This window comes from Mirounga leonina, unplaced genomic scaffold, assembly GCF_011800145.1.
Source record: "Mirounga leonina isolate KUSES-001 unplaced genomic scaffold, KU_Mleo_1.0 Mir_53, whole genome shotgun sequence".
Taxonomy (NCBI): Eukaryota; Metazoa; Chordata; class Mammalia; order Carnivora; family Phocidae; genus Mirounga; species Mirounga leonina.
The window spans coordinates 72751558-72778884 of NW_023270807.1; the positions used below are offsets into that span (position 1 = coordinate 72751558).

General features: G+C 35.8%; 1 protein-coding gene and 1 pseudogene across 1 annotated transcript in view; both read right to left on the minus strand.

Moving 5' to 3' along the window:
• Positions 1-27327, minus strand: part of CEP85L (centrosomal protein 85 like) — a 173849-nt gene that overhangs the window by 23157 nt on the left and 123365 nt on the right. Inside the window, exons 6-10 of the mRNA XM_034990392.1 lie at positions 21634-21813; positions 13677-13829; positions 11336-11490; positions 8188-8305; positions 7614-7664 (exon numbers count right to left, since the gene is read on the minus strand). Of these exons, the coding sequence (XP_034846283.1) occupies positions 7614-7664; positions 8188-8305; positions 11336-11490; positions 13677-13829; positions 21634-21813 (657 nt within the window). The remainder of the gene's footprint in view (positions 1-7613; positions 7665-8187; positions 8306-11335; positions 11491-13676; positions 13830-21633; positions 21814-27327) is intronic.
• On the minus strand, positions 18634-20564 carry LOC118000614 (annotated as a pseudogene).

The window sequence follows — 27327 nt, forward strand, 5'->3', positions numbered from 1 at the left end:
ATCAGGTCTCAACTGATACCAAAAGATTGAGATTATTCCCTGCATATTCTCAGACCACAATGCTCTAAAACTGGAACTCAATCACAGGAAAAAAATTGGCAGAAATTCTAACACTTGGAAGCTAAAGACCACTCTGATCAAGAATGTTTGGGTCAACCAGGAAATCAAAGAAGAACTTAAACAATTCATGGAAACCAATGAGAATGAAAACACATCGGTCCAAAACCTATGGGATACTGCAAAGGCGGTCCTAAGGGGGAAATACATAGCCATCCGAGCCTCATTCAAAAAAGAAAAATCCTGAATTCACCAACTAACTCTACACCTTAAAGAAATAGCGAAAAAGCAACAAATGATGCCTAAGCCATGCATTAGAAGAGAAATAATTAAAATTAGAGCAGAGATCAATGAATCAGAAACCAGAAACACAGTAGATCAGATCAATGAAACTAGAAGCTGGTTCTCTGAAAGAATTAATAAGATCGATAAACCACTGGCCAGACTTATCCAAAAGAAAAGAGAAAGGACCCAAATTAATAAAATTATGAATGAAAGGGGAGAGATCATGACTAACACCAAGGAAATAGAAACAATTATTAGAAATTATTATCAGCAACTATATGCCAATAAACTGAGCAATCTGGATGAAATGGAGGCCTTCCTGGAAACCTATAAGCTGCCAAGACTGAAACAGGAAGAAACTGACAACCTGAATAGGCCAATAACCAGTAACGAGATTGAAGCAGTGATCAAAAACCTCCCAAAAAACAAGAGTCCAGGGCCTGATGGAGTCCCTGGGGAATTCTACCAAACATTCAAGGAAGAAATAATACCTATTCTACTGAAGCTGTTTCAAAAAATAGAAACAGAGGGAAAGCTTCCAGACTCATTCTATGAGGCCAGCATTACCTTAATCCCCAAACCAGGCAAAGACCCCATCAAAAAGGAGAATTTCAGACCGATATCCCTGATGAATATGGATTCCAAAATCCTCAACAAAATCCTAGCTAATAGGATCCAACAGTACATTAAAAGGATCATCCACCATGACCAAGTGGGATTTATCCCCGGGATGCAAGGGTGGTTCAACATTCGCAAATCAGTGTGATAGAACACATTAATAAGAGGAGAGAGAAGAACCAAATGGTCCTCTCAATCGATGCAAAAAAAGCATTTGACAAAATACAGCATCCTTTCCTGATTAAAACTCTTCAGAGTATAGGGATAGAGGGAACATTCCTCAAGTTCATAAAATCCATCTATGAAAAACCCACAGTGAATATCATCCTCAATGGGGAAAAGCTGAGAGCCTTTCCCTTAAGATCAGGAACACGTCAAGGATGCCCACTCTCACCACTGTTGTTCAACATAGTACTAGAAGTCCTAGCAACAACAATCAGACAACAAAAAGAAATAAAAGGTATTCAAATTGGCAAAGAAGAAGTCAAACTCTCTCTTTTCGCAGATGACATGGTACTTTATGTGGAAAACCCAAAAGACTCCACTCCCAAATTACTAGAACTCATACAGTAATTCAGTAATGTGGCAGGATACAAAATCAATGCACAGAAATCAGTTGCTTTCTTATACACTAACAACACAACTGTAGAATGAGAAATTAGAGAAACGATTCCTTTTACAATAGCACCAAAAACCATAAGATACCTTGGAATAAACCTAACCAAAGAGGTAAAGGATCTATACTCTAGGAACTACAGAACACTCATGAAAGAAATTGAAGAAGACATAAAAAGATGGAAAAATAGGGGCGCCTGGGTGGCTCAGTTGGTTGGGCGACTGCCTTCGGCTCAGGTCATGATCCTGGAGTCCCTGGATCGAGTCCCACATCGGGCTCCCTGCTCAGCAGGGAGCCTGCTTCTCCCTCTGACCCTCCCCCCTCTCATGTGTTCTCTGTCTCTCTCATTCTCTCTGTCTCAAATAAATAAATAAAATCTTTAAAAAAAAAAAAAAAAAGATGGAAAAATATTCCATGCTCATGGATCGGAAGAATAAACATCATTAAAATGTCTATGCTACCGAGAGTAATCTATACCTTCAATGCCATCCCGATCAAAATTCCAATGACATTTTCAAAGTGCTGAAACAAACAATCCTAAAATTTGTATGGAATCAGAAAAGACCCCGAACTGCCAAGGAAATGTTGAAAAAGAAAAAGCTGGGGGCATCACATTGCCCGATTTCAAGCTGTATTACAAAGCTGTGATCACCAAGACAGCATGGTACTGGCACAATAACAGACATATAGACCAATGGAACAGAATAGAGAACCCAGATATGGACCCTCAACTCTATGGTCAAATAATCTTTGACAAAGCAGGAAAAAACATGCAATGGAAAAAAGACAGTCTCTTCAATAAATGGTGCTGCGAAAATTGGACAGCCACATGCAGAAGAATGAAACTCGACCATTCTCTAACACCATTCACAAAGATAAACTCAAAGTGGATGAAAGACCTCAATGTGAGACAGGAATCCATCAAAATCCTAGAGGAGAACATAGGCAGTAACCTCTTTGACATCGCCCACAGCAACTTCTTTCAAGATACATCTCCAAAAGCAAAAATGAACTTTTGGGACTTCATCAAGATAAAAAGCTTCTTCACAGCAAAGGAAACAGTCAACAAAACAAAGAGGCAACCCACAGAATGGGAGAAGGTATTTGCAAATGACACTACAGATAAAGGGCTGGTATCCAAGATCTATAAAGAACTTCTCAAACTCAACACCCAAAAAACAAATAATCAAGTCAGAAAATGGGCAGAAGACATGAAAAGACACTTCTCTGAAGAAGACATACAAATGGCTAACAGACACATGAAAAACTGTTCATCATCATTCCATCAGGGAAATTCAAATCAAAACCACATTGAGATACCACCTTATACCAGTTAGAATGGCAAAAATGGACAGGGAAAGAAACAACAAATGTTGGAGAGGTTGTGGAGAAAGGGGAACCCTCTTACACTGTTGGTGGGAATGCAAGCTGGTACAGCCACTTTGGAAAACAGTGTGGAGGTGCCTCAAAAAATTAAAAATAGAGCTACCCTATGACCCAGCAATTGCACTCCTGGGTATTTACCCCAAAGACAAAGATGTAGTGAAAAGAAGGGCCATATGCACCCCAATGTTCATAGCAGCAATGTCTGCAATAGCCAAACTGTGGAAAGAGCCGAGATGCCCTTCAACAGATGAATGGATAAAGAAGATGTGGTCCATATATACAATGGAGTATTACTCAGCCATTAGAAAGGATGAACACCCAACTTTTACATCAACATGGATGGGGCCGGAAGAGATTATACTAAGTGAAGTAAGTCAAGCAGAGAAAGTCAATTATCATATGGTTTCACTTATTTGTGGAACATAAGGAATAGCATGGAGGACATTAGAGAAGGAAGGGAAAAATGGGGGAAATCGGAGGGAGAGATGAACCATGAGAGACTATGGACTCTGAGAAACAAACAGGATTTTAGAGGGGAGGTGGGTGGGGAGATGGGTTAGCCCAGTGATGGGTAAGGAGGGCACATACTGCATGGAGCACTGGGTGTTATACGAAAACAATGGATCATGGATCACCACATCAAAAACTAATGATGTATTGTATGGTCACTAACATAACATAATAAAATTAAACTAAAAAACAAAAAAACAAAATAAAATAAAATAAAATAAAGGACCTGAATTCATCTGCAACAGACTGTGAAGTTCAAGCCTTAGGGCACTCGCAAAAACTGAAGAGATCTATCAAAATACCACCAACATTTTTCACAGAGCTGGAACAAAGAATACTAAAATTTGTATGGAACAAGAAAAGACCCCAAATAGCCAGAGGAATGTTGAAAAAGAAAACCAAAGCTGGTGGCATCACAATTCTGGACTTGAAGCTCTATTACAAAGCTGTAATCACGAAGACAGTATGGTACTGGGACAAAAAGAGACATATAGATCAATGGAACAGAATAGAATACCCAGAAATGGACCCTCAACTCTAAGGTCAACTAATCTTCAACAAAGCAGGAAAGAATATTTAATGGAAAAAAGACAGTCTCTTCAACAAATGTTGGGAAAATTGGACAGCCGCATGCAGAAGAATGAACCTGGACCACTTCCTAACACCACACACAAAAACAGACTCAAAATGGATGACAGACCTAAATGTGAGACAGGAATCCATCAAAATTCTAGAGAACACAGGCAGCAACCTCTTTGACTTCAGCTGCAACAACAACTTGCTAGACATGTCTCCAAAGGCAAAGAAACAAAAGCAAAAATGAACTACTGGGATTTCATCAAGATAAGAAGCTTTCACACAGCAAAGGAAACAGTCAACAAAACTAAAAGGGAACCTACAGAATGGAAGAAGATATTTGCGAAGGGCTACTATCCAAAATCTATAAAGAACTTACGAAACCCAACACCCAAAAACCAAAAAATCCAGTCAAGAAATGGGCAGAAGACATGAACAGACATTTCTCCAAAGAATACACACAAATGGTCAACAGACACATGAAAAAAATGCTCAACATCACTTGGCATCAGGGAAATCCAAATCAAAACCACAATGAGATACCATCTCACACTGGTCAGAATGGCTAAAATTAACAACTCAGGAAACAACAGATCATGGCAAGGATGCGGAGAAAGAGGAACCCTCTTAACACTGTTGGTAGGAATGCAAACTGGTGCAGCCACTCTGGAAAACAGTACAGAGGTTCCTCAAAAAGTTAAAAATAGAGCTACCTTACGACACAGCAATTGCACTCCTAGGCATTTACCCAAAGGATACAAACATAGTGATTTGAAGGGGCACCTGCACCCCAATGTTTATAGCAGCAATGTCCACAATAGCCAAACTATGGAAAGAGCCCAGATGTCCATCAACAGATGAATGGATAAAGAAGATGTGGTGTGTGTGTGTCTGTACACACACACACACACACACACACACACACACACACGATGGAATACTACTCAGCCATCAAAAAGAATGAAATCTTGCCATTTGCAATGACGTGGATGGAACTAGAGGGTATTATGCTAAGCAAAATAAGTCAGAGAAAGACAAATACCAATGCTTTCACTCATCTGTGGAATTTCAGAAAAAAAAAAAACAACTGATGAACACGGGAAGGCAAGGAAAAATAAAGTAAGATGAAAACAGAGAGGGAGGCAAACCGTAAGAGACTCAACTCTAGAAACAAACAGGGTTGCTGGAGGGGAGGTGGGTGGGAGGATGGGGTAAGGGCATTAAGGTGATGGGCATTAAGGAGGGCATTTGAAGTAATGAGCACCGGGTGTTTTATGTAACTGATGAATCACTAAATTGTACCTCTGAAACTAATAATACAGTATATGTTAATTAAATTAAATTTAAATAAAAAATTAAATAAATTTATACTTTATAAAAAACCAAAAAACAAAACAGTAGAGATTGTGGCAAAAAGCATTTGGAAAGAAACTGTTAAGATTCATTGAAGGTGGGGCGCCTGGGTGGCTCAGTCGTTAAGTGTCTGCCTTCGGCTCAGGTCGTGGTCCCAGGGTCCTGGGATCGAGCCCCGCATCGGGCTCCCTGCTCTGCAGGAAGCCTGCTTCTCCCTCTCCCACTCCTCCTGCTTGTGTTCCCTCTCTCACTGTGTCTCTGTCGAATAAATAAAATCTTTAAAAAAAAAAAAAAGATCCATTGAAGGTATAGGCTAACCTACTGGCTGGCTAGATTCCTAGAGAGAAAAAGTGAAAGAGACACCTGGGAAAAGCACTCGCAGGAACAGAAAAAAAATCTCAAACATTAACCTAAGGAGTTTTTCCTTCGGAGGAACCAGAACACATCAGTCTGTGAAGCAATTTATACCACAGGGCATTACTGAAAGCAACGGAATAATCAGCTGGCAATTAATGGAGCTTAACTGATGGCGTGGTCAGAGAAAGAGTCACAGAAGATCACATATTATACGAGATACAAATATATCCTGATAATCTATAATGTGAGAGATAGTATGTGATAAATTAATAAAATCTTACAAGTCTTATCCACCAAAATTTCAGTACCAAAGGACAATGCTGACTGTCCTTAATTTGCATTGAGATAACTTTTATTTGAATGATTTCTCGGAAAATGTTACCAAGTGAAATATAAATTTCTTTTATTATGGTCTATAATGAGTCAGGTAATACTTGCTGAGGGAACTTAACCATTTTGTGATTCAAATGGCTTGTAGAACAACTGAAGTTATGTCTACAGGAATACAGATTAAAGAGTATAACCTCTGTGAACTAATACAGCGGGCCCACACACTTGTTGAACTGGCCTAGTATTTGATTAAAATGATAAATCATTTAATATGGCCAAAAGACAATCAAAGCAGACTGTCTATAATTCTGACACTTAAACCATTTATCTTTTTTATTTTTTACTTCCTAAAAATGGAAGGTATTTTAGGAGGTATAAAAATAAGAAAATTATTCAGCAAAATATGTCCAGTGGCTTTCCATCATACACAGAATAAAATACAAAAACATCTAACCCTATGTGATCTAGCCCCAGGCTACTTTCCACCATCACCTTTCACCCCTCTACCTCACCATCATGCACTTCAGACTAGCAGCCTTCTTGCTGGTCTTGGAGTACACCAGGCACCCCAGGGCAATGGTGACTCTCTTTGCCTGGAATGCCCTTCCCTTGGTTATCTTCATCCAGATCTCTGTTCAGATATTACTTCCCCAGTAAAAACTTCATGACCACTGTATTTAATAAAGCACTGTCTGTCATTGCTCTCTACCCTACTTTTTTAATACTACATATCATTCCTTGACATTGTATCTTCATTTTGTCCATCTCACCCCACTAGAATGGCTAAAGACTTGCTCTGTTCACTGATGAATCTCCAGTGCCAAAAACAGTGCCTGGCACACATGTAGGTGCTCAGTAAGTACCTGGCAAATTGATAAAAAAATGAAAACACATTTAATCCACAAATTCTGGTTGCACATTATGAATCAGACACTCTAAGCTCTAGATACCCATATGATCTACCATACTCTCTCCTCTTAAGAAACTAAGCAGGAGGTAAAAACACAAATACAAAAACAACATGTTATACTTGGATAACATACAAAGAATAATACAGAAAATTATTAGGAACAAGAGAAGTGTTATGGCCAGTCACAATGGACTAAAAACAGTCCATTGTCTTTAATAAGTAGATCACTGATGACCTTAACCAAATGTGTCCTCAGCAGGAGACTATACCCAGTTAAAAACAAGTGAGATAAGGTAAAAAGGTAAGGTAAAAAGAGAACAATTTCAAGATTTTTTGAATAACTGATTTAAGACTATACCCAGTTAAAAACAAGTGAGGTAAGGTAAAAAGGTAAGGTAAAAAGAGAACAATTTCAAGATTTTTTGAATAACTGATTTAACAAGTAGCATTTTCATTCTAAAAATGTAAAAGATTAATATTAAAGAATTTGCAACTTCAAGTGCTATTAATCTTTTCATATAAATACATATATGCTTTAGTATTTTTTAGATTATACAGCCATTAAGAGTAAATCAGCACACAGCTAAATTAAAATATGCACAAAACATTCCTTACCTGAATTTCTACAGTCATTCTTTCAATCTCATCTTGTTGGCTGTCTATTATCTAAAACACAGGAAATAGATCAGTGTGAATCAAAATTTTTTCCATTGCTTTTTAAAAGTACCAATATTTTAAGAAAACAAAAGCATAGGAAATAATGAATTTATCTTTTAAAAATCAGGGTTTGATTTTTTTTTTTTTTTTTACAAAAGTATTCATACCAAGTATCCTTTAAATAGACATAGGATTTAGATCACACATACATAAAACTGCAAAAGTCTTCCTCTGGTTCTTGATAAAACTCTGCAATTTATAAAAATAACTTTGAAACAGACATTCAATAATTTAGGAAGGAAAAGATATCCTTTCGTTTTGCTAAAAAGTAATATAATTTCCTTAGTTTGGCTTTTACAAAAATTTAAATTATTTAAATTTACTTAAAGTGTCACTTTCTTTCCAAATAAAAAATTCAAACTAAGCTATTATTACCAAAAATATAAAATAAAATAGCTGTAACTTATAAATCTATACACACTCATCCAACATAATATAGATTTCACATTTATTATCAAAGACATGAACTGACCTTACTAGCATTCTCATTTTGTTCTCTCAGATTATCATTTTCATTCTGAAGCTGTTTTGCATCTAACATGGGAAGGCGAATTCCATCTTCAAGGCATCTTTCTACTTTTTGCTGCAAGCTGTATGTTTTAGAAAGACAATTAGATAAAAAAAATCCACTCTGTGGGCTGATTTTGGTAGATGACTTCAACATAAATGAAGTCCCTTCTTAGGGTCGACAGTATTTTTTAATCAGGCAATAATCGAGACCTACAGCCTACATGAATAACTTGAGTACCTCCATTTCATACAAGTAAGAAATATAATGGAAGCTGATCACCTTTTCAGAAATGGCAGATTTGAGATCAGAATCAAAAGTTGCTTAGTATGATATGACATCCTCAGGCCCTAATGAAGTTCCTCATGACCCTAATGTGAGCTCTGCAATCTAAATCCTGTTCTTTCCTTCTCCCCCAAAAGCAGAGTTCTTTGATTAAGATGAATGTGTCAGGGAACCCAAGAATAAGGACACATGTCTTTTATCTTCATTCTGAGCTCAACAAAAGTTTGTTCATAAGGACAGTTGTTGCTAAAACCAGTAGAATTACATTTCTCCTTCATTAGTAAGAGCAGCAATCTATTTACTACTTTACCTAATAGTTTCTCATGCTATTCATGGCACAGAGTTGCAATGCAGAAGAGGAAACAACAAAAGGAAGCCCTTCTGGTACATTATATATAAAAGATTAAAAGGTGTTAGTCTTGAGAAAGAAAGAATAGTCATGTTTTGGTTAAAAGGAACTACGCCATTAACAATAATGACCAAAATCAAAACAGAAAGACACCTAGGAATAGTTCTACTCTAGATTATAATATTCAAGAGCTGCAGACTTCCTATAGTTGGGGTTTTGTTATTTTCATTGTCTTTCTTCTTTCAAATATTATGGCTTTCCTGTGCTTTCTCTCTCTTTCAAAAAAAAAAGTTAAAGAAATGCCATTATCTAGATTCTGGATAAAGAACTGACAATCTTAAAAAAAAAAAAGAATTGGCAGTCTTAACATGGCACAATAAGGGCTTCCAATGTTAATAAATAATGGCACCAGAGAAGTTTTTTATGTATTATGAACGCAGTGTACTGCTTTGTAATGTTTTTACTTATCATAAAAGTATTTGCTTTTTCAGTCTAAAAGTGAAAAATACATCATTTCTATTTCAAGATAAGTTTTTTCCCCTCAATTCAGGGACAAGACACTACTTCTACGTATTTATAACATTCCAAGAGAAATAAATTATATTTAGGTTTTTTAAAAAATGAACCAGCTATGAGAAGGGAACAGTGTACTCTGTAATGAAAAAATACCATACAAGTCTTCTTTCACATACACATTCTCATTTATGTTACGAAGCATGCTCACTTAGAAAAGTAATCTCTTGAATACTGAAGGTATCGACTATTGATTAGGGACCCCATCCATATATTTTGCTTCCATTTTTATTTCTAATGGAAAATTTTAATCTGACTTTTAAATACCAGAAGTTCTTATATATATTCATAAAGCAATTAACTTAGAAATATTATATAGGCACAGATAAATGTAATATAATTCACAGTCACATGTACATCTGAAGTTCTTCTGGAACCAAGGAATACTTTATCATATAGCTGAGGAAGCTGAAATAACACCCCAACCTCCACAGTCAAGAGACACCAGAGCCATGTAAGTACTGAAGAATTACAGAAGACCTTCTTTGATCCTTTACATCTATTTGAATTCAAGAGAAATTTTCTGGGATGCTGTCATATCAGAGAGTATTGAGGTAAAGAAATGAATCATGGATTCTGAAATGCACTGTACTAAGTCTTTCTAATCAACATTACTAGGCTCAATGTTCTCTAAAAACCTAATGAAAGAGAAAATCTAAATAAAAAAAGAGAAAGTATAATATATTAAATATGTAAAAGCACACAATGGAGCAAAACAAACATTCAAATTATTTTCAGGTGTTTCCAATTCTGTTCATAAAATGGCACAGCTTGAGGTGTGATCAAAATGCCCCATAAAACAGAACAGATACATTACCTCTTCTCACTTCAGCTAAGATGAAAGAAAAAGAATATATGGTTGAATAAGTGGAGGTGAGGAAGCTGTTTTGAGACTAGACAATAGAATATAAGATGTGGAGTTATGGAAAGGAAATTTAAAGAATAAGAAAGCAGAAAATAAGGCAAAAATAAAAGTAAAGTTAAAAGTATATGAATTTTTTGCAGCTAAGATTAGAAACCCTGAAAGACTAAATTGTCCCAGAATCAGAGGTTTTCTGTACTGAAATCTAAGGAAAAGAGTAGACGAGGCATATATAAAACTTTCAAAGTAGTAAAGCAATATTAACGTGGAATTATCAGATGGATTTTGATTAGAATTACACACAATTGGTAAAAGCATGAAGAGTGTATTTCTTAAATTTAGTTTTGCTGCTTTATTGTCTTATTCTTCTGGATAGTTTTATCTATTAATAGTTGATTATCTATTAAGGTTTAAGTTTTATAAAACAGAGAGTACATGTAGATGCATATGTAACACAGTTCTCTAGGTTTTTTAGGAATCCAGTATTAATTTTCCAGCTTAAACACATTAGCTAAATGTACTAACAAGTGATATTCCCTGTCATTCTAACTGTATTAATTTAAAAGAGAAGAGTACCATGAGGCAAGATATGTGAGTAAACTTGGAAGGTACTTGGCAAAATGGCCATACCTGCTGCTCTGCAGTAAGTTACCGATTACTTCACTTTAATCTATCACATTAAGGAGTGCGGTTTGAGTATTTGACTGCCCTCTTTATTATCTAGAATTTGTACCTATTTTTTGGCAAAGCTATCAGACTGTGTTAATACTTTCAGTTTTCAATTGGTGGGGTTTTTTTGATGGGGGGTAGATTTTAACTATTCTCATCTAAAACCTTTGGCAAGATGTCAGGATATTGCATTAAGATGTGAAATCACAGCCGAGACAACCTGTTTCAATGACGTAATACTTACAGTTTTAAAGAGTACATCTTTAAGATAACAATATAGTAATAACTACAAATTAATGCATTTTAAGTGAAATGCTTTATGAGAAATATGAATAACAAAAGTAAGCATAAAAAATTACGAAAGGTTTTCTTACCTCTGAACTGTAGTTACCAACTCCTTTTCTTTCTTTTTCTGGCATATTAGCTGTGCCTCTTTTTCTTGACACTGTTTTTTGATCTCTTCAAGTTTTTTTTCCATATCTAGGAGAGTCTCTTGCAAATTCTTATTTTTTTCTTCTAGAACCTGAAGCTAAGAAAATTCATAACACATAGAATATTAAATGTATTTCTACTAGAAACTGTTACAGTGTTCTCAATTAACAGGCTTGTGGTTAAAATCACACTATACTTTATCTAGAGTATTTAATAATATTTTATTTCCTCTTTTGTGTGTAATGGGAGCTAGGAGAATGAGATTATGGAGAAAAATGGGGTCAGATATTTCTAGAAGACAGGCATGCCTGGGTGTTGCAGTCAGTTAAGCAACCAACTCTTGGTTTCAGTTTAGGTCATGATCTCAGGATCTTGGGATTGAGCCCAGCCTCAGGCTCTGCACTCAGTGTGGAGTTTGCTTAAGATTCTCTTCTCCCTCTGCCTCTCCCCCACCATGCTCGCTTTCTCACTCTCTAAAATAAATAAAATCTTAAAAAAAAAAAAAAAAAGGAATTTCTAGAAGACAGAGAAAGGTAAATGATCTCAATTTGGGGGTATTTTTAAAATTTTATTTTTAATTATGGTAAAATATGCATAACAAAATTTACCATCTTAACCACGTTTAAATGTACAGTTCCATAGTGTTTAAGTACATTCACACTGTTGTTCGATGAATCACCGAACTCAAAACAAACTTTATGCTCATTAACAACTCCCTTTCCAGCTCTGCCTTCAGCCTCCAGCACCACACTTTGACCTTCCGTCGCTATGAATCTGACCACTCTAGGTACTTCGTACAGTATTTATCTTTTTGTGTTTGGCTTATTTCACTTAGCACAATGTATTTAGGTTTATCCATGTTTCAGAATTTCATTCTTTTTTATATCTGAATTATATGTATGTGACATTTTATCCATTCACCCATCAGTGGAAACTTAGGTTGCCTCCACCTTTTGGCTACTGTGAATAATGTTATTATGAGCATATGTCATGTACAAACGTCTGTTTGAGACTTTGCTTTCAATTCTTTTACCCAGAAGGCAAACTGATGATAATTTTTTGAGGAAACACGGTTTTCCATAGTGGCTATACCACTTTACATTCCCACCAACAGTACACAAGGATTCTAATTTCTCCACATCGTCACCAATGCTTTTTGTTTTGTTTTGTTTTTTTATGTTGGTCAACCTAATGGGTATAAAGTAATATGAACACATGTTTTTATATCTATATATCTCTCTGTTCCTGCTCATACAAACTCCTGTGGTACTTCTTTAGTTCTTTTCTGACATTATCCTCTCTTAGTCTTATAATTTATAAATTAATATAGACAGAGAATCCATTCTAGGTCTAGAGTCTATACAACAATGACACTCCACGGATTAAACCAATGATTCTCAACTGAGAGTGATTTCTTCCGCCAGGAGATACTTGGAAATGTTTATAGACATTTTTGGTTTTGGGGAGGGAGGAGGATAGGAGCAGTGCTATTGGCATCTAGTAGGCAGAGGCCAGAAATGCTGTTAAGCATCCTTCAATGCACAGGACAGAATCCCAAATGAAAAATTATCCACCCTTGAATGTCAATAGTGCTGAGGTTGAGAATTTCATGATGAGAAAAACTGAGAAAAGACTGAAGAATAGGTTTAACAGATTTATAAATAAGATTTCAAGAAGACGGGCTTCACCAGAGTTGGTAGAAAAGACTCAAAAGACTCACCAGAGGTATTGTTAAGAAGGAAAAATGGTCAGAAGAAATCAGAGGAGTGAATGGAAACCGCAGACTAAGATGTAAGAATTTATGGAAAGGTTAAGAAGAATGAAAACAAATCAAATATCTGGAAAGATGGTTAAAAAAAAAAAAGGTCTTGTTGAGCTTTGGTGGATCACAGAGAATACTGGGTAAAGTCAGAACTGTGGTGCACCCATGTGTGTATGAAATGGGGCTGTTAGACTGGTTTAGAAATTACCTTTTAGAGTAGATGTTAAGTAAAAAGTTAACACACGTTTCTTAGGAAGGTAATCATGTATTAATAAGAAAGACAAACTCATGCTTAAATAAACAAAATTCTAATTGAAGTTAATCCTCAAAACAGCAATTGAACACATAGATTTAACATAATTAGCCAAACATGTAACTAAAATTTTAAATTATAAAAATTATGAAATTTCCAAAGGATCAACTTAAGAAAGTAGTAGGTTTTCATGTTATTTAAAGATGAGCATTTTAGGTGCTCGCTTTGGCAGCACATGTACTAAGATGAGCATTTTAGTTCATGTTACCTGTAGACTCTGACTCTGTACATCATCTAGAGTTGGAAGATCAGCCAGATACTTTTCCAAGGTCTCAATTCTTCTCTGCTTTTCTTTGTTTTGTTCAGATTCCTTCTGGCATTTCTTTTTCAGGCTACTGATATATCTATCTCTGGTTTTAAGCTAAAGAAAAAGATTATGAATCTTCAGGGGCTTTGTGGCATTAAAAAAATAATAATAACAAAACCAACAGTTCTAGGATATAGTTAAGGCTACCACCAACTCAGGTAAGATTCACCTTAATTCATCAATTCCAGGATTCACATTTTTACAAATTTTTGTATCACTGAAGTCAAGAGTTTTGAAATTTGTGTTTGTCTGCGTTTACAATTGATGGCCTCCTATACACTGCAGAGGACCAGCTAGCAGTAATGATAGTTTCTATTGCCAGCACATGAGCACACTTGGTCAAAGCTATTCCCATCTCTGTCATTTCAACCGTGTGTACATGTTGCAAATATGTGCTGAGTTTAAATGATGTTTAAATTACCTTAAAAACATTACATTATAATTTGGTGTTGAAAACAGTTACTGAGTATCCAGTAAGACAAAGAAACAGAGCCACAGGGTATAATTATAAAATCAGTGAAGCAAATACTCATTTTCGGAGAGAGGACTCCAATTCCTTATTTCTTACAAAGCTACATCCAAATGTTTTATGTGACTTAAGAAAGGAAGATACCTAACAAGCAATTAAAGCTGTTTTGTTACTAACTTGCTAAGAAACTGCTTGTCATGTACTCAAGAAACACAGTCAAAGCCAGGAGAACTTACCAAAATTACCAGATACTTTGGAAGAAATAAGGGCACTAGTAAGACCAATCCATACCTCAAGCCAAGACTACTGTTAAGGTATTATGTTATGTCATAATTGAACATGCAACATATTTTCTTTCTCAAAACTACATATAATAAAGGTGTGCTGTACCACTGATGTCATTTTAGGATTGATGGAATTTGTTAATTGAACACCTACTACAGAACACATACAGTACATGATTCTAGTAAATCCCAATTTGTGGGGGTTAAACCTCAGATCTATGCACTAATTTTTTTCACATTTCTACTTGAAAAATATTATTTTTAAATTTCGTATCATATATTCAAAGTTCTTTAATATTTCAGCTCAATTATAAATAATGTGTGTACTACAAATAGATACCTAAAAAGTAAACTCCAGATTCTTATTCACCTTAACTTACCAGTCTTCCAAAATTTAGAAACTTAAAGGGTTCTAAAATATTTTTACAGCCTTTTCCCACATACACCAGGGAAAATAAGGGCCAGTAATTGGTAGTATAATGGTTTACTCTCCCAAATTTTATTAAAGCTAACACTTTGCACAAAATAGTTTCTTTCATACCTTATTGAATTTTTTTCAAGTCCAATGTACAACAAATTGTATTAAAACAACTTCAATTAGAAAAACAAACCACATCTCATTTTATCTATTCATTCTATCAATAACATTAGGATCCATTTATTACCTTGGGTAAGAAGCAACGCTGGTAAAACTGACAAATCCTATTATTTATTGGAGATTTCTCGGGATTAAAGGCTGGTGTGCTGGTGTGACAATTTGTGATCTAACAGAACTCACAGACTGTTGACCCTGATAATGACCTGCAAGACCACATAATACAATGCCCTTTTTCCCCCTTTTCCTCTTTTTTCACTGAAGTATAATTAATATACAGTGCTATTTTAGTTTCAGGTGTACAATATAATAATTCAACCATTCTATACATACATTACTCAGTACTCATCAAAATAAGTGTACTCTTGATCCCCTTTATCTTTTTACCACCACCACCCCTCGTCCCCACAGCCTCTCAGGTAACCACCAGTTTGTTCTCTGTATGAGTCTGTTTTTGGTTTCTCTCTTTTTTCTTTATTTGTTCATTTGTTTTATTTCTTAAATTCCATGTATGAGTGAAATCATATGCTATCTTTCATTATTTATTACTTATTTCATTTAGCATTATACTCCCATGTCCATCCGTGTTATTGTAAACAGCAGGATCTCATTCTTTTTTACAGCTGAGGAATATTCGGTGGTTTTTACATATACCACATCTTCTTTATCCATTCATTTATTGATAAACACTTGGGCTGCTTCCATATCTTGACTATTGTAAATAATGCTGCAATAAACACGGGAGTGCATATATCTTTTTGAATTAGGGTTTTCATTTTCTTTGGGTAAATACCCAATAGGGGAATTATTGGATCGTATGGTAATTCTATTTTTAATTTTTTAAGGAGCCTTCATACTGTTTTCCACAGTGGCTGCACCAATTTGCATTCCTACAGACAGTACACAAGGGTTTTTTTTCTCCTCACCAACACTTGTTGTTTCTTACATTTTTGATTTTATCTATTCCAACAGGTGTAAGGTGATATCTCATTATGGCTTTGATTTGAATTTCCCTGATGATTAGTGATATTTAGCATCTTTTCATATGTCTGTTGCAAATGATATATCTAATAAAGAGTTAATATCCAAAACATACAAAGAACTTATACAACTCAACTCCAAAAAACAAGTAATATGATTACAAACTAAGCAGAGGATGTGAACACAGATTTTTCTGAAAAAGACAGTAATTCCTTTTTTGAATATGAGGTCCAGAGATCTTAAGTAACTTAGCCACAAGTCACTGAGACAGAGGTGAGATTTAGATATAAATCATTTGACTGAAAGGCCAGTGTTCTTTCAATTCTTCCACACTACACACAACCAGATTTCCATGAATTCTCTAGCAATCAGCTGTGCCTGGATTCCCCATTGACAAAGCCTGCTCCTGCCTTAGCAAATGACCCTGTAAGTTACAGAAATAACTAACCAGCCTATTTTTACTAAAGGTTCCCTAATTTATTTTTAATTTTTTAAGTGTCTTAAGTGTGACACAATGATGTCCTGGTTTTCTTCTTTTTCTTTGGCTGGTCAACTGTCTTTTTTGCTATCAGGTCAAGCTTGCTGCCTTTGACACAAATCTCTGCCAACACTCTCCAACTGGATACTATTTATGCTATTTGTTGACTATAAGTTGATCACACATAATTACTGGGTCTTGGGTTTTTTCTTTTAGCCCTCTTCATTGACGAGAAGCTCTTTGTGTGTTTTTTTTTAACTTTCAAGTTTAACACGTTGATTACTAAAATCAACTCCAGTAATTACCTCCAGGTAAATGAGGTATCACTAATAAATCTTTCCTATTTATAAAAGGTTAGGTTTTTCCTTTAGAGGAGATATTATTTAGTACTGAGATTATTCCTAGAAGGTAATAGGAGGGCTCTGTTTCCAGAAAAGGTTTACAAATGAATATATTTTTCATTTTAAATACAATTAGAACAAAATAGATTACTAAGGCAATGTTTTCCTCCAAGTTTTTTTTTTTTAAATAAATTATTATTAGAAGCAAAGCATCGGCTGTAGAATTAAACGGTCTTCAATTTTACTCCTAGCTTTACAACAGTTTCTACCTACATGCAACCGGACAAATTACTCAACTCTTCTCCAAGCTTCAATTAGCTCATTTTTAAAAATGGGGGTACAGTATTTACACCTTAGGGTTTTTGTGAAGATTAGTTAATATTAAATGAGAAAATGTATCTAATGCACCTTCACATGCTGTCTGGCACATACAAGAACTTATCAAACAGTATAAATTCTATTGTTATTATCACATTAAATGTTTTTCTGTTGTAGTATCAGTCTTGATCAGGATAACAGAGAGGAAATGCAGCAGGAAACAATGCAATCCAATCTCATGTGGCCCTAACATGCTGGTCAGTTGATGCATTACCTATGACTCTATTTACTAGCATCTATACTCCCTTCAAGAATTCAAATCATCTCCCGGCCTCTGACACAAACTCTACTATCTACACCAACCTTCCTTCTTAATTTTTCTGTTCTACACATTTCCATTCTCAACTGCCTAACTCCACAGAGAGACTATTCCTCTTTTCCAAAAGTAATTCCTCCATCTTGGCATCTGTAATCAACCTTTCCCTACTTATCTCAGGAATTTGCTCTATCATACACTCCTCTGACCTCTTTGATTATCTCTAATTATTCTTTCCAGAGTCTTTTGCTGGGCTTACCTCACTCTCTTTTCTTCCCTCTTGGCAAAAATGTACTTGAAAGCATTCATACATTCATTCATTCATTCATTCAGTATGCCAGGCACCATGGCTGGTGCTACATATGCTACAGTGACAAACAGATACGTCCCTGCCATCCTGGAGCTTACAGAGAAATATTAAAACATAATGATTATTCAAAATTGTGTTAAGCACTGGAAAAACAAGAAGAAAATGCTCTAAACTTATGAAGGGAGGGGTTGGAGGAGAAAGATACTTAAGATGAGACTTGACAAAATAAACAGGTGACTGAGTAGTGGGAGAAGACAGTGAAGTATTTATCAGGCCAAGAGGAAACTCTGTGTCAAGACTCTGAGACCAGAAACAAACCATGACCTGTTTAAGCAACGACAAGCACTGCACCATGACACAGTGTACTCAAGGGAGACTGACAGAGCCTAAGGTTACATATTTATGCAGGCTCTTTCTGGCCATGGGAAGAATTTGATTCTTATTTTATTTTATTTATTTATTTTTTTAAGATTTTATTTATTTGACAGAGAGAGACACAGCGAGAGAGGGAACACAAGCAGGGGGAGTGGGAGAGGGAGAAGCAGGCTTCCCGCGGAGCAGGGAGCCCGATGCGGGGCTCGATCCCAGGACCCTGGGATCACGACCTGAGCCGAAGGCAGACGCTTAACGATTGAGCCACCCAGGCGCCCCTGATTCTTATTTTAAAGACAACATCGAGATGGCATTGCTGGGTAATGTAAGTGAAATGACTGGATCTTCCTTTTAAAAAGGTCAGTCCTCCACGCTATGAAGAATGGCCGGGAGAACGTGGAGCAACTGGCTCTCATACACTGATAGTGGAAGTGTTAAATGATACAAACCCTAGAAGAACTCAGGTTTCTTTCTTTTTTTTTTCTTTTCTTTGCATCTCACAGGTACATTTATTCATACCACAAAGGAAACAGCACTTTCACAAGTGTACAGTGATGTGCCACACTCTCATCTACTAGAGCTTACTGAAATTTACAGCCAGGGTGACATTCCATCTGATGTGTACTCCAGGTAAAGCTGGTTAATGATAAGCAGGCACAGGACTTGAAGATCTCAAAGTTTCACTTCTTTATCATCACTCTTGATTTTATAAATGATTAAGCCCATCAACATCATTCCTACCCAAATCTCTTGGTGAACTTGGGTATAGTTGGGCTTCATAGGAATCTAAGCATTTTTAATAAGGCTTTGAAGCATCTCAGCACAGGACGACTGGCTCAGGGTGCCCCAACCCACACGGCCAACCCAGAAAGGTCACTAAATGTGCAGAATTCAGAGAGTTTCTTATAAGTTAAACATTTACCCTATGAAATGTATGACTCAGAAATTCCACGCTTAGGAATTTATCCAGGAGAAATGAAAAATGTCTGGCACAAGAATGTTCACGGCAGCCTTATTCATAATTTCCCCAAAATGAAAACAATTCAAATATCCATTAACAAGAGAGTAGATACATTGTGATCTATCTATATAATGGAATGCAACTCAGCAGTAGATAGGAATACATTTAACAATGAGAATAAATCTCAAAGATATTAAGTGAAAGAAGACCAACACAAAAGAATATATATAGTATGACTCCATTTATATGAAGTCCAAAAAGCTTCAAAACTAATCTATGGTGATGGCAGTGTTTCAGAAAGAGGAAGGAGACTGGACTAGAAAGAAGACACAAGGGAACTTCTTGGATGACTGAAGTGTTTGTTTTTTTAAGTAAACTCTATGCCCATCATGGGGCTCAAACTCATGACCCTGAGATCAAGAGTCACATGTTCTACTGAATGAGCCAGCCAGGTACCCCTGGTGATTGAGATGCTTTGTGTCTTAATTTAGATAGCAGTTATACTGCTATATATTATCAGTAATACCAAACTGAACACCTAAGATTTATACATTTGACTATATATAAATTATGCTTCAATTTTTCAAAATATAATAAAAAATACATGGAATTGCAACAATAACCAAAAAAAAAAAAAAAAAGTGATTGGAGATAGAGGGAAAGCAGACAGACAGGGCAAGACTGGATTCAGAGACACCAATGAAGAGACTCTTATAAAAGCTTTGCCAAGATATGATAACTTAGACCAGCCTGGTAGTGTTGGACAGATTCTATTATATATTTAGGAGACAGGCTTAATCAGTGTTAGTAAGATTTCCAGCATGAACAACTGAATATACAGTAATGAACAATGAAGAAATTTTGTTTTAAGAAGAAGAGGGCACTTGGAAGGCAAATTAAGAATTATATTTTGGATGAACAGTTTGAAATGTTTTTAAGATATCCAAGTAGGAACTGTCAAATATGTAGTGAGTATATAAATTGATTTATTAAGCACTGGACACCGAAAGTAATAAAAGAATTTATATAAAACATAAAAATATATTTTAAAAATTGTATCCACTGAATTGTCACAATTTTCTTCTTCTTTTTTTTTCCACACCCAATGTGCAGCTCGAACTCATGAACTCATGAGATCAAGAGTTGCATGTTCTACCAACTGAGCCAGCCAGGCACCCCTAGATCATCATTAGTTTTCACACAATCTTTTAAGTAACCAAATCTCAGGTGAGAAATATTTTAATCCCTACTACATCTATATAACCAATAAATATTTCCTTAGCCCCTTCCACATTATGGTATTGTATGAAGCCCCAAAAATACAGAAAAGAAACAAGAAACAGGGCGCCTGGGTGGCTCAGTTGGTTAAGCGACTGCCTTCGGCTCAGGTCATGATCCTGGAGTCCCTGAATCGAGTCCCACATCGGGCTCCCTGCTAGGCAGGGAGCCTGCTTCTCCCTCTGACCCTCCCCCCTCTCATGTGCTCTCTCTCTCTCATTCTCTCTGTCTCAAATAAATAAAACCTTTAAAAAAAAAAAAAAAGAAAGAAACAAGAAACAGGTACTTAAGTTACTTTTAAGTCGGCCAAGATAAACTACACCATATAGCTGAGAAAGAGAAACCATGTAAAATTTTTGTCAGTTTTTGGAAGATCAAAATTTTAATTCACATTTATATATATATATAACTCACACAAAAATGTCAATTGAGTTCTCTATTAATAATTCCAAACATGCCTGCAGAAATCATGGTGACTTTTTCAAGATCACTTGAATCGAAGGTTCAGTTAATAGAATAAGCTGGGTATATCAAGAGAGAAATCTAAAACCAGTTCTGCAACTAAGTTAGCAGCTTAAGGACTATGCTTCTTTAGTAAATTAGGGCTAGCAGGTAATCTACTTGATCTTTAATGATACATAATGGAATGAGATAAAGTATGAAAATACTTTAATAAAGGCAAAAAGGTAAAATAAATATACAGATATATTACATACATATAGATATTTGGCTTTTCATTACTTGTTCTGAATCAGGGGCTGCAGCTTAAATAACATGAAGTCGTGCTTATAAAAAACAAAACAAAACACCACCCTCTTTATTTCATTTACCATTCATACCCAACATGACAAATAAACAAGACCCAAAAAAGAAAAGAAGTTATTTGTGTCACATCTTAGTTTAGGCAACTAACTCAAAAAAGGTTTCACTATTCGTTAGCAAGATATAATACACTGTAGTCTTTTTAATCCCTCAAGAAAATCCCTAGGTTTTTGTGGACAGCACAGGGTTTCTCAAAAGTTACTACAAAACTAATCATCTCAATATAAATGTACAACCTGGTATATAACACAGACCTGAAATACAGTAGATGACAAATAATTACATGTTGAAGGAATGTTATTGACCTAATTCAACTTGATTAAAAATACCTACCTTTTCCTCCAGTTTCTTCTTCTCTTCACTAAATTGGCTTATTCTTTGTTTGAGAAACTGATTGAGCTGCAAAACCTCTTTCTCAGTAGACGCAAGCTTTTGCTCAAGTTCCTCTTGCTGGGAATGGGACATTGATTGATCGGAAAATGGAGCCTGGAGTGAACTGTTCTCATATTGTGGCTATCGGGAAAGAAAAAAAAAAAACAGGTTAAAAGTTTACTTGTCTTGACAAAATGGAAAGAAACTGGAAATAAGGTATAGTACAGAGGGTACATCTAGGCTTTAGCAACAGACAGACCTTGGCATGAATTCCAGCTCTCCTATTTCCTAGTTATATGCCATGATTAAATCAAGTTAATTTGCTTACCAATGCCAATTTTATCTATAAAACAGACATAATAAGCCAACCTTGCAGTGTTTTTTGGTTTTGTTTTTTGAAGAACAGAGATAAAATATATAAAGTTCCTATCACATAAACAGAAGCTTAATAAAAAGCAACCTTTTGGTTAAAAAGTATAATTAGAGATGTAATAGTACATTAAGTTAGAAGTGAAAGTTCTAGGGAAATAAAAACTAAAAAGATTCTTCACAAGTGATCATTTCCAGCTAATATTAAACTTGGTAAGTATTAATAGAGTATTTCCCCAAACTAGAAAGTAAGATCCATGAAAGCAGGAATTTTTGTCCATCTTAGTTGCTCTTAGATCCCTATTTCCTAGAATAATCACTGGCATAAAAGAAGAGCTCAAAAAAATAACTGCTGATTGAACAAATGTATTCTTGTTTCCATAACTGAGGTTTTGTAAGGACTTCAGATAAGATTTTTCCCCTACTGTTTCCCTTGCAGCATTACAACCAGGAGAAGACAGACAGAAAATACAAATATCTCCTCAAATAAATTGGAATGTGGTAAGTGCCAAGAGATACCAATAAAGTAATGTGAAAGTAAAGAAACATTATTTTTCCACTTATTCAACAAATATTTACTAAGTACATGTTAGAAATTGTGTACTGGGATCCAACAGTTAATAAAGCTAAGTCCCACCAGTTTAATGAAGTATCACACAAAAAAAGACAATGAAAACTGTCTAAGTGCTAAGATAGTTGTACTGTAGTAGCTAAGAGAAATTTTATACAAGTGAATTTGAACTAGACCTTGAAGAACTCGTACTTCACCAAAAGGTGGAGATATAATTCAAAAATTACATAAATAGCATTTTATCATGTGCTGGGTATTTCAAAGATGACAGACTCTAGCACTGTCTTTTAAAAACTCAAGTTCTATCAGAAGTGTAAGAGAAATCCCCAGATAATTATATATAGGACACCATATAATATGGTAGTCAAAGAAAAGTCATCTTTTTTAAAGATTTTATTAGAGAGACAGAGAATGAGCAGGGGGGGTGGGGAAGAGGCAGAGGGAGAGAGAGAAGCAGACTCCCCGCCGAGCAGGGAGCCCAATGGGGGAATCGATCCCAGGACCCCGGGATCATGACCTGAGCAGAAGGCAGATGCTTACTTAACCAACTGAGCCACCCAGGCACCCCAAAAAAAGTCATCTTAAGTACAAAGTATGGGGAAGTTGGAAGAGAAATGAAGACAACACTGGGAGAATGAGGAAAAAGGCTTTACTGGGGAGGTTGCTTTTGAGATAGACTTTGAAAATAAGGATGATTCTGGCAGGAATGGAGAAAGGAAGAAAAGTATTCCGAAAGAACATTTTAAAAAGGTAAAATGGAAAATATTCAGAGAGTACCCATATCTGTTTAAAGTATAGTTTACAAGAAGGGGGATGGATAGAGGGAAAATTTAAAAATCCAAGTGGGACCATACTATAGAATCACAAGGTTCAGAGTTAAATCTTAATTCATAGGAAATGGGAAACCTGTGATGGTTTTATAACAACAAAATAGCATGATTTAAGAAGATTGTAAACTCTGCTTTGTAAATCTCTGTATTCCCTGGCATTTAGCCTCATGTGTAGATTCTCAGTAACTTTTAATTGAAGGAAAAAGAAGAGTCCAAAGAGGACAAGAGAGTGCTACAATAACTGGACGCAGTGGACAACAGAAATTAGAAGATATTAAGAATGGATATGAATTCACTTAAAAAAATTATTCTAGGGCCTCCTGGGTGGCTCAGTCAGTTAAGCGTCCGGCTTTTGGTTTCAGCTCAGGTCATGATCTCATGGTTTTAAGATCAAGCCCTGTGTCAGGCTCCACGCTCAGCACAGAGTCTGCTTGAAGATTCTCCCCCTCTGCCCTTCCCCCACAGAGGCACACATGCATGCACTCTTTCTCTAAAATAAATAAATCTTTAAAAAAATTATTCTAACCTATTTAGCTAAACAAAAAGAGGAGCTGAACAAGAGTACAGCTAACAGAATGAAGAAAGTCTAGATGTAGGATTGAGAGGATTTAGCAAAAACTATTTTTTAAAGAAGTGAATAGACAAGAAATGTTAGGTAACCAAGGTTTGAGATTTTGAGTCAAATAACAGGGAAGATCATATTCTAACCTGAAGTAAGGAGGTCATATAGGAGAACAGGTCTAAGCAGATGTACTTAATTACAATTAGAGCCTATTGATATTAAGATGCCAGTTGAACACACAAATAGAGATGAAACATCAGACAGAGAGGTGGGTCTAGAACTCAGAAAGATGGGTAGGCTAGGCTAAGAAAGTAAAAAAAATAATACAGACTTATAGTTTCTAATTTGGCATGTAATGAGCTCAGAAATTTCCACTCCATCTGTTTTACTAAGTAAAAAAGATGAACAAACTGAAAAATCAACAACTCTTCTTAGATCTGTCAGAAGTAAGGTCACAGGGTAAACTGCTACCCCTAGAATTGGAAAAACAGGTGAATAGAGAAAGTCACACTTACCAGAGTAGAATCTTCCTTGCAACCAATGTTGAAGTAGGAAAAAAGAACTGAAATTGATGAACTCCTAGAGGCTCAGAGTAGACAAGTCTGAAAGTCAAAAACTTTAGGGAGACCCAATCATAAGGGACACCCGACTTGTCTGCGTTTTACCTCCATGAGCTCTATCAGGTCCTCACAATGAACATCAGGAGAAAATCTCTTCATGTTTCCAGCAGGAAGAGGAGAGAAGGAACCATTTTGAAATACACCAGAACACTATGTTCTTCTTAACAAGACCTGCATTCAGGAGACACTAACTAGAGACTAACCTACACAGAAGGTTACCTAGAAGGGAGCTAACCTACCTAGAAAAAAAAGTTCAATTCCAGTTGCCTTGAACCATCCTGACCCACCGAAGGGTGGGAAAGAAAAGAACAGAAGCTCTAGTGAAGTCCACAGTCTAGGAGCACAGGCTCACTAAAAGACTAAGAACTAATCACAGGTGGGTGCCCAGGTGGCTCAGATGGTTAAGTGTCTGCCTTCAGCTCAGGTCATGATCCCAGGGTCCTGGGATCGAGTCCCGCATCGGGCTCCCTGCTCCTTGGGAGCCTGCTTCTCACTCTGCCCCGCCCCCGCCCGCTGTCTCTCATGAATAAATAAATAAAATGTTAAAAAAAAAAAAAGAACTAATCATAGGACTACAGAGGACCTCTTCCTTTACACCTTACCATTATATTACTAAAGGCTTATTTACCACATTTCATTTTACCTAGTACATCAGGTCTAACTTTCAACAAAAAACTATAAGACACACTGAAAGGCAAATTCACAGTCTGGAGAGATTGAATAAGCATGAGAACCAGAGTCAGATATGATAGGAATGCTGAATTATCAGACCAGAGATTTTTTAAAACTATGATTAATATAGGGCATTAATGCTAAGATAAACAACAGGCAAGAACAGATGGATAATGTAAGCACAGAGGTGGATATTCTTAGAATAAAAAAATTTTAGACATCAAAAATACTGTAACAGAAATAAAGAATGTCTTTGACAGGCACCTGTGTGGCTCAGTTGGTTGAGCAACCGATTCTTGGTTTTGGCTCAGGTCATGATCTCATGGGTCATGAGACTGAGCCCCTATTTGGGTTCTGCACTCAGCAGAGTCTGCTTGAAGATTCGCTGCCTCTGCCACTCCCCCAACTCACACATGTTCTCACTCTCTCAAATCAATCAGTCAAAAAAAAAAAAAGAATGTCTTTGACTGAACACAGATGAGGAAACAATCTCTGAGCTTGAGGATACGACAAGAAACCTCCCAAACTGAACAAAGACAAAAAAGACTGTAAAAAATAAAACAATATCCAAGAACTGTGAGATAACTACAAAGGGTATAACACTACAAGAAGAAAGAAACGAAAGCAGTATTTGAAACAATAATGATTGAGAATTTCTCCAAACTGTCAGATACCACACCTCAGATCCAGATACGATTTCACTCATATGTGGAACTTAGGAAACAAAACAGATGAACATGTGGGAAGAAAAAAAAAAAAAACAGAGAAGGAGAGAGGAGGAGGCAAACCATAAAAGACCCTTAACAACAGAGAACAAACCGATGGTTGATGTAGGGAGGTGGGCTAGATGGGTGATGGGTATTAAAGAGGGCACTTGTTATGATGGGTGTTATATGTAAGTGATGAATCACTGAATTCTACTCCTGAAACCAATATTACACTATTATGTCTAACTAACTGGAATTTAAATTAAAAATTTGAAGAAAAAGTAAATGGAGTAGCTATATTAATTTCAGAAAAAGCAGACTTTAGAGCAAGGAAAGTTATGGGAATAACTTTCCTGATAAAGGGTCAATACTCAAGAAGACTTAAGAATCCTTAATGTGTATGTGCCTAACAAAAGAGCAGATCTTTTTCAGAATGAACTTTTGGTTTTTTGATTTTCTCTATTGATTTTCTGTTTTCAATTTCATTGATTTCTGCTCTCTTATTCTTTTCTTCTTCTACTTACTTTGGATTTAATTTGTTTTTCTGTATCTAGTTTCTTAAGATGGAAGCTTAGGTAACTGATTTAAAATCTTTCTTCTTTTCTAATATATACACTTGATGGTATAAATTTCCCTCTAAGCACTGCTTTCACTGCATCCCACACATTTTAGATAATCTGTATTTTCATTTCCATTTAGTACAAAATATTTTAAAATTTCTTTTGAGATTTCTTCTTTGACCCATATATTATTTAGAAATGTGTTGTTTAATCTCCAAGCATTTCAGGATTTTATAGCTACCTTTCTGTTGATTTCCACTTTAGTTCCTATGGTTTGAGAGAGCATACATTGTACAATATCTCTTCTTTTAAATTTGTTAAGGCATGTTTTATCACCCAAATTGTGGTCTGTTTTGGTGAATGTTCTATGTGAGCTTGAGAAGAATGTATAATCTGAAGTAGTCTATACATGTCAATTACATCCAGTCAATTGAGGATGCTGCTGAGTTCAACTTTGTGCTTACTAATTTTCTGCTTGATGGATCTGTTCATTTCTGATAGAGGGTTGATAAAGTCTCCAGCTATTATAGTGGATTCATCTGTTTCTCCTTGCAGTTCTCTCAGTTTTTACCTCACATATTTTGCTGCTCTTTTGTTAGGCACATACACATTAAGGGTTGTTAAGTCTTCTTGGAGTATTGACCCTTTATCAGGAATGTTATTCCCATAACTTTCCTTGCTCTAAATTTCTTCAAATTTTTAATTTGAGTATATGAACATGGAATATCTCTTATTTATTTGGTTCTTCTTTGCTGTCTTTGATC